Here is an 8,601-nt window from a genome sequence, read left to right on the forward strand (position 1 = left end):
CGTTCGCCGAGATCGTGGTCCCCAGAGTGATTGCCCGCCCTCGGGGGCGCAGTCCCGGGAGTCTCCCGAGCGGCTGCTCCGGGGCCGAGGCCGCCCCAGCCCAGCCCGCGGCCGCCAGCCAGACACAGGCCACGCCCCGCGTGGGCTTTGGCCTCAGTGGCCGCCTGTGCCTGTGCCTTTGTCCTGCCTTCGGCCCGCGAGAGAAACTTGGGCGCAGCCCGCGCTCCTCCCCACCACGCTCCGGCCCCGCCGCTGCCTTTGTCTGGGCGCCTCCAGCGCGGAAGGTGCAGCGCTGCTGCGGAGCCCTGGGCTGTGCCATCCTGGGGACCAGGGCCCCGGCTGGGTGGTTCCCTCAAAACATGCATGGGGCGGGCCAACTCGGGTTGGGGGGTGCTCCGTTAGGGCGATGAGAGAAGTTTGGCCGCACAAAGGGTTCGTCACGACTTGCCAGCCTGGGGACCCTGCTGGGGTGTGGGGGCAGGACAGGATGAGACAGGGTCCCACCCTGCTCTCAGTGCGAGTCAGGAATTTGGGGGTATGTGGAAGGACCCGTTGTAAAGGGGCTCCAACCCATGGCCGTAGCCTAGCAGGCAGGTGGGAAACTCGCCCTGGATGTAGGGGTCCCCTCAGTGGCATTGCCGAGCTTCCCTGTGGCCGCCCCATTGTTCTCTTTGTTAGAGAGCCAGACTCAGATTTGCAGGGTGACATCAGGCTGGCCGCCGCTCATTGGCCCTGGAGCTGCGGGGTGGGCGGAGGGTGGTGGGCAGTGCCCGCATACCCACCCACCCTGTTAGCTGCCTGCCCACCAGCCTCAACTTTCTCTTGCCTTCCTGCCCACACCTCCCCCCTCCCTGCTGGCCTCCTGTGGTCAGTCAGGTTCTAGAACTTGGGGTGGGGCCTGGGCGGGGCTTTAGGTAGGGCCAAAGGACACTCAGGCTGTGGGAGGGGGGGTGTCCCAGCCTCTGGGCCCTCAGGAACAGCAGCCAGAGAAGGGTGGGTGGTGACCTGAATTATAAGGTGGCCTGTCACCCTCACCACCACCACAAGCAGAGGACCACAGTGATGCTCTAGGCACGGTCCTCTGCTGGTTCCAGTGGGTGGGGTGGCTCGGCCAGCCAGCCCTCGGGTCATTCATTTGTCCTTTCCACATGTGGACACAAGGAGTGCCAGGCGTGGTGCTGAGATCCACCATCAGGAGTGAAGACAGGTTACTTTCTGAACCCTGCCCGCTGCCTTCAGGCTCAGACATGGCTAGACCCATGCCAGACAGTTCTGCTTCACCACCCTTCCTATATAGGCCCCCACGTCCCCACTCCTGTCCCCCATAACTGCACTGGGACGTGTAACAGGTAGTTACATATTGAGTGTCCAGAAGCCTGCGGGTGGGCAAGTGTGGATACCGATGCCTGGGGGCCATTTGCCCAAAATCACTAGGCTCATCTGTTGTGCAGGGAGCATGAGGGTGTGTTTTGTGTGAATATGCGGTCCTCACACCTGAGGAGAGGCCTCATCCTGTGCCTTACAGGTGGTGATGGGAGTCCGGCAGAGGGCACTCGAACCTGTAGCCGCAGGCTGAGTGGTGTGGCGGAGTGAGCCTGGGGCCTCAGGCTCCACCCAACCTCCCGGGTGTGCGTGCACACCCGGTTGTTGGGTGCTAGCCTGTATTCTTGGTGGCTGTGGACAACAAAGAAGACTAGGCAATACAGTGAATCCTGTAGACTGAGGAGGCCCTGTGACCCTGAGCAAATGAGAGCCCTTTTCTGTAATGGGGGGCAGCACCTCCCTCAGGGTTTTTGTGTGGATTCTTAAGGCACTGGTTGTAACCCCAGTCTGGCACTCAGTAACCACCCCACGAATGGGGTACGGGGTACCAGGGAGGGAGCCTGAATACCAGGACAGGTTGCATTGCCCCAGCTCCATCCTCTCCCACCCAGTTCTCAAGCACACCCTGAAAGACTGCCCCACCTCCACCCCTCCCCTCCTCCCATCACCCACCCCACTCTCTACCCTGTGGGTCCCTGGATGCCAAGCCTGCCCCTCCTTACTGCTCAGGCTCTCCCCAGTGCAGGGGGCACAGCCTGCCCTCAATTACTCATCCTTTTCTGTCAATTCCTAGATTCAGGGCCACCCCTCCCCAAGAAGGCACAGGAGGAAGAGGCTGTGAGAGACGAGGCAGGGCTGGGATTCGAACCCTGGTCTCATTGGCTTTGCCTACCCTGCTTCCTGGGAGGCTGGTGCCCTGGCCGTGGGGGTGACCTTGGGCCCATGCCCCCCCTTCTTGCCATCCATGTCCTGTACGCAGGGCGAGTCTGTGCCCATGCCTTGACCAGGGCTGGCGTGGTCGTGTTGGGTCTGTGCACGATGAGGAAGGCAGGGCCTGAGGCTCTTCCATCTCTGAGGTCAGGCTGTGGATGGTGGCCTGGAATTGTCTCCCATTGTCTGTTCTCTGGCTCCCACCCTGTAGGCATCAGGTGTCCTTTCTCGCAGCCAGGACACTGCAGGGGTGTTGGGGTCCATGCCTTGGTGTTCCTTCTATCCACTGTGGGGCATAGAAATACAGAGGTGTCCATGCTGGGGTTGGGGGCTCCTTGTGTTGGCAATTATAGACCAGTCCTGCCATGGGGAGCTTCCCGTGTCCCTGTGTCCCAGACAAGCCAGCTTCCTCCCCAGACCACCCTGCAGGGACGTGGCCCACCCAGGACCGCAGTCCACTTTGGCCTTGCCTGGTTGTGGGAACTTGTCCTGCTTCCGGAGCTCTGCCCCCGTGTTCCTGTGGGGGAGTGCTCCTCCGCCCGTGTCCTCCTTCCCCTCATAACCTTGAGGCTTTGTGGACAGGGGTAGCCTGTGGTCACCTGTGGGGCCTGGTTCTCTGAGTGCCAGCACATGGGTATGGCCAGGACCCCATAAGGGGGTCGTGTGAGTGACGGGAGGCAAAGGGCTGCCCTCGTCTACTAGCCTTCCCACTTTGAGGGGAGGGTTGCTAGGGCCTGAGGCAGGACAGTGTCAGCCCCGAGGGCTAGCTCCACATTCCCAAGCACACCCCGATCTCTTGAGTTGGCATCCTGAGGGCAGTGCCGAGGAACCTGCACTTCAGTCTATGCCCACCTATCAGTGGTGGCCCCCAGAGTTCCCCAGGCATGGGACTCAGCCCCCTGTCACCACCCACTCCTGTTTGTTGTTGTTAATTCTCACCCGAGGAGAATATTTCTTCCATTGCTTTTTTTTTTTTTTTATTGGAGGGAGGGCGAGAGAGAGAGACATCATTTTGAGAGAGATACATAGATTAGTTGTCTCCTGCAGGCCAGGGCCAGGGATCGAACTTGTGACCCTTCAGTGTGCAGGCTGACACTCTAACCATTGAGCAACACCAGCCAGGGCTCACCATCCACTCTTACTGCACTCTATCATCCCCACTGGGGTAGGGGGTGTGTCCCGGATCACTGTGGATCCCCAATTTCCTGGACTGGACAATCCCACCCTCCCATGCTCTGCCCCCTCTCACGGTCTTGACGTGAGTTGGGTTTGGGGGCCAACAGGTGTCACAGCTGAAGTGCAGTCAGTAAATTAGACTCCTCTTGGCCACTAAGGGCTCCACTCAGGGCCACCCAAGGGGAAGCTACATGGTCCCTCTCCTGCCCTCACCCACCTTAGGGACTCATCGCTCCAGCCTTGTGCTTGGGTTCAAGGCCCACTTATTCATCTGTACAGAAGATCCGTGGTTGCGGGGTGGAGGGTCTCCTTTGGCAAATCCCCCCTTTCTCCAGCCTCAATAGATTCCCTCCTCACGTGACTGCTAGAAACAAACATTTCAGGGGCAGGGCTTTTGCCTGGGACCATGGCCCTTTGGGTCCAGCCCCAAATCTGTGAGGCTAGGTGTTTCAGCCCTCCTTTTATGGGCGAGGGAATTGAGGTACAGGAAGGTCCCCCCAAGGGCCCAGGGCAACCCCCAGTTTACTAGCCCTTAGAGCAGCGGTTCTCAACCTGTGGGTCGCGACCCCTTTGGGGGTCGAACGACCCTTTCACAGGGGTCGCCTAAGACCATCGGAAAACACATATATAATTACATATTGTTTTTGTGATTAATCACTATGCTTTAATTATGTTCAATTTGTAACAATGAAAATATATCCTGCATATCAGATATTTACATGACGATTCATAACAGTAGCAAAATTACAGTTATGAAGTAGCAACGAAAATAATTTCATGGTTGGGGGTCACCACAACATGAGGAACTGTATTAAAGGGTCGCGGCATTAGGAAGGTTGAGAACCACTGCCTTAGAGCATAGTCCCCTGGCTTCAGGACGTTCTGAAAGTCAGACATGGTGGCAGGAGGAACTCTGGAAGTTCATGGCCCAGTCCCCCCTTTCTCCTGGCCCAGTCATGTTGGGCTTCCGGGAGGAGGGAGTACCAGGCTGTAACGTGATGCAAAGAAGGGCCAGGACTGGGGGTGAGGATGGTGAGGACAGTTTTGTGTGGGGGACAGCATGGCCAAGGCAGAGGGAGTTTGCCAGGTAGGGAGGGGACGGACCATCAGGGCAGGTTTGGAGCAGCCACAGGTCAGGGTGGGTTTGGGGGGCCAAAGAGAATGCCATTGAAACAACACAGCTTTGGTGGTGGTGGGGGGGTGACTAAGGACCCAGGAGGTGGTAGGAACGCAGCCCCTCCCTCGGAGATTTCTGACCCCAATTCACCTGCCCTGCTTTTGCTCAAGGCCCTGGTTGGGGCGCTACTGTCTTCTTGAGATTAGGGTCAGGCTGCCCCCGGATGCCCCCTGCCACCTCTGCGATGAGCGGTCTCCTGGCCTAGGCACCATCTCCTTGTTTTCTTTCTGGGCAGACATGCTGATCCCGCTAACATTTTCTTTCTTTCTTTTTCTTTTGTTAATCCTCACCCAAGGATACTTTTTCCATCTAACTCCAGAGAGAGTGGAGGAGAGGGGAGGAGAGAGAGAAACATCAATGTGAGAGAGAGACATCAATTGGTCGCTTCCCATGTGTGGGATCAAACCTACGACTCAGGTACGTGACCTTGATGGGAAGCGACCGTGACCCTCTGGTGTGTTGGTCAGCGCTCTAACCATTTAGAAACAGGGCCAGGGCATGATTCTGCTAATTTTGTGTCTTTCAATGTTGTGAAGTTAGCAACACTGTTACTCCTCTCAATGCCACCTCTGTATTGACACAATATCACTGTGTCCCTCTAGCCTCCCCTGAGGCTGGGGGGGGCGGGGGGGGAATCTTCCAGATTCCTTGGCCTGGACTCAAGATGTCTCAGAGGCCTTGGAGGGTGGGTATCAGGGACCTGGACAGGCACCACTATCAGATCCTGAACAACTGCCCCTGCCCCTCCACAGGGTGGGAGCCCCAGCCCGGCAGGATGAAGCACAGTGTCATGTTCCCAAGTCCCTGAGCTTCCCTCAGAGGCCAGGCCCCTCAGGACCTTGGCAGGTGTGCTGAGTTCAGGCCTAGGAGTCTACATTGGGCTGAGGCCTCACCTCACCTGCATGGGGCTGAAGGGTCACTTGGTCAGAAGAAAATCGTAGGCAGCTTACACAATTTGAGCCTGGGTTTCCACACCTGTCAGATAGGGGGTTGATGCCAGAGGATCTGCACTCATATCCTAGCGCTGACATAATCAACTGAATAGCTTGAAACAATAGAAATTCTCTCGTTCGTTCCGGAGGCTGGAAATCTGAAATCAAGGTGTTGGCAGGGGTGTGCGCCCTCCAGAGGCCCTAGGGACAGTCTGTCCCATGCGCTCTCCCAGCCTCTGGTGGCTGCCAGCAGTGCTTGGTGTCCCTTGGCTTGTAGCCACGTCACTGCAACGCCTGCCTTGTCACATGGCTGCCTCTGTGTGTCCCACTTGCGTTCAGGGCCCACTCTACCCTATTGTGACCTCATCTTAACTAGTTACACGTGTAGATGCCCCGTTTCCAAGTAAGAGCCCATTCTCATGTTCTGGATGGACATGAATTTTAGGGGACACTATTCAACCCACAACAGAGTCCTTGCCTTCTTGCTTTTTTGCCAACCCCAGGGGCACCCAGCGTGTTGCACCTGTGCTGGCCTTCGTCAACGGGGCCCCTGCGCCAGGGCCCCTGGTGTCCCTCGCATGACCAGAGGAGAGACTAAGGTCCCAGGTCCCAGGGTAGGACGCGGTATGTCTGAGATTACAAAATGCCACGGGGTACAGCCCCCAAATGGAGGCTCCCAGCTGGCCTGGCCCCTCCAGCTGCTGCCCCAGACAGACTGACCTGGGGAGGGGTCCCGGTCCTCACCATGTTCCCCTCCCCCCCAACCCAGGGTGCAAAATCAAGGCTCTGCGGGCCAAGACGAACACATACATCAAGACGCCGGTGCGTGGGGAGGAGCCCGTCTTCATCGTAACTGGCCGCCAGGAGGACGTGGAGATGGCCAAACGCGAGATCCTGTCTGCGGCGGAGCACTTCTCGGTGATCCGTGCCACCCGCAGCAAGGCCGGCGGGCTGCCCGGCACCGCGCAGGGCCCACCCAACCTGCCGGGACAGACCACCATCCAGGTGCGCGTGCCCTACCGCGTGGTGGGGCTGGTCGTGGGGCCCAAAGGCGCCACCATCAAGCGCATCCAGCAGCGGACGCACACGTACATCGTGACGCCCGGGCGGGACAAGGAGCCGGTGTTCGCGGTCACGGGCATGCCCGAGAACGTGGACCGGGCCCGGGAGGAGATCGAGGCGCACATCACGCTGCGCACCGGCGCCTTCACCGACGCCGGCCCCGACAGTGACTTCCACGCCAACGGCACCGACGTCTGCCTGGACCTGCTCGGAGCCGCTGCAGGCCTCTGGGCCAAGGCCCCCAACCCCGGGCGGCGGCCCACCCTGCCTAGCGCCAGCCTCCGGGGGGACAGTACCCTGGGCGCCCCGGGGGGCCCCGAGGCCTTCTACCCCAGCAGCCGCGGAGGACCGCCAGTGCCGGACACGGGCCCCGCCAGCCCCTATGCGGCTCAGGCAACGGGGGCTTCACCTTCGGCGGGGACGGCCCTGGAGCCCCGACTGGGCCACCTGCCCCCGAGGACTGTGACTTCGGCTTCGACTTCCTGGCGCTGGACCTGACGGTGCCCGCAGCAGCCACCATCTGGGCCCCCTTCGAGCGCGCTGCGTCCGTGCAGGCCTTCGTCAACGGGGCCCCCGGCGCCGCCGGCCCCCGGTGTCCGGCGCAGCAGCGGGGCTGGTACCCCGCGACACTCCCCCACGCTGCCGGAACCGGGGGGCCTGGGCCTGGAGCTCCCGCTGGCCCGCCGCGGCCCCCCGGACCCGGTGGGTGCCCTGCCCTGGCGGCCCCCGCAGGGCTCCCTGTCATCTTTCTCAAGCAGCAGCAGCTTCTCCACGGCCACCTCGCTGCCCAGCAGCTCCTCAGCCTCCACATGTTCCCCCCTGGACTCCAGCGCCTCCGAGATCAGCCGCAAGCCCTCAGCCGCCGCGACCTCCGGGCCCGGGGTGCCCGTGGCCTCCGCCGCCCCCGGCCCGGCCCTGGTGCGGGAGTGCGTGGTGTGTGCGGAAGGCGAGGTGATGGCCGCGCTGGTGCCCTGCGGCCACAACCTCTTCTGCATGGACTGCGCTGTGCGCATCTGCGGCAAGAGCGAGCCCGAGTGCCCCGCCTGCCGCACGCCCGCCACCCAGGCCATTCATATCTTTTCCTAACGAGTCGCTCCCGCGGCCACGGGGCCATCCTGAGGCCCCGGGAGTGGGCAGTGCTCTGGGCCGGGCTGGGGGAGGAGAGATGAGGGCAGGGGTGGAGGGGCAGGCCGGGGCGGGGCAGGGGGCAGTGTGGCCAGTGTTTACAGATGAGCTTTAACTCCGGTCCCAGGCATGGAGACAGTGACCCGGCAGCCCAGTGGCACCTCAGTTCTTAACAAATAACAGTATTGAGTTGACAGGTTAAAATAAACCAGAGAGAAAAGGTCTGTTGCACTTTTTATTTGAGACACACACACACACCTACACCCCCAGGGTGATCTTTTTAAAGAAAAAAAAATTTTTACAGCCATCAGTTGTCCTCCTTTTCTACGAAGTGGATTTCTGATTGGACAGTGTTGTTTTTACAGGGTGGCAGCCTCTGCAGAAAGTCCCACCAGGAGGACGGTGACATTTTTACTACCTTTTCACTCCCTTTTTGGGGCTAACTGGTCACCCTTTTGTAGGTCAGCCCCAGGAAGGCCGGAGGGGGGCGGGGGGAGGGGCACAGGGGCATCCCAACCAGAAATTTCTAACTTTTTTATTTTTAATTATTAATCCTCTTCTGCTGTGGTTTATGTTGTCCGTTTTTTAAATTTTTTTAATTGTTTTTTTTTTTTTTTTTTTTACTTTTACTTTTTACCTCTTGTGTATATGTAGCAAATTTATAGGGAAATATGTATGTACTTTATGGAATAAATTTTAAGAACTAAAATATATTTTATTTTAAAGTAACGGACCTTTAATCTTACGCAGCTAAATTACTGATTATATATTTGCTGAGCTGACTTAAGGGTTCAGAAAATTGTATCAAGAGTTTTATTTTTTGACTCCAAAGCCTTCTTAATAAAGTCTTTTTATGACGTGCGAGCCCTTGGCGTG

The 8,601-nt window shown here is 58.8% G+C and overlaps 1 protein-coding gene across 1 annotated transcript in view; it reads left to right on the forward strand.

The window, feature by feature from the left end:
• MEX3D (mex-3 RNA binding family member D) overlaps positions 1–8,589 on the forward strand; it is a 26,595-nt gene extending 18,006 nt beyond the window's left edge. The window contains 3 exon segments of the mRNA XM_023743287.1: positions 6,308–6,982; positions 6,985–7,178; positions 7,180–8,589. Of these exon segments, the coding sequence (XP_023599055.1) occupies positions 6,308–6,982; positions 6,985–7,178; positions 7,180–7,686 (1,376 nt within the window). The 3' untranslated portion in view covers positions 7,687–8,589.
• The last annotated feature ends 12 nt before the right edge of the window (positions 8,590–8,601 follow it).

Source organism: Myotis lucifugus, unplaced genomic scaffold (assembly GCF_000147115.1).
Source record: "Myotis lucifugus unplaced genomic scaffold, Myoluc2.0 scaffold_383, whole genome shotgun sequence".
Classification (NCBI taxonomy): Eukaryota; Metazoa; Chordata; class Mammalia; order Chiroptera; family Vespertilionidae; genus Myotis; species Myotis lucifugus.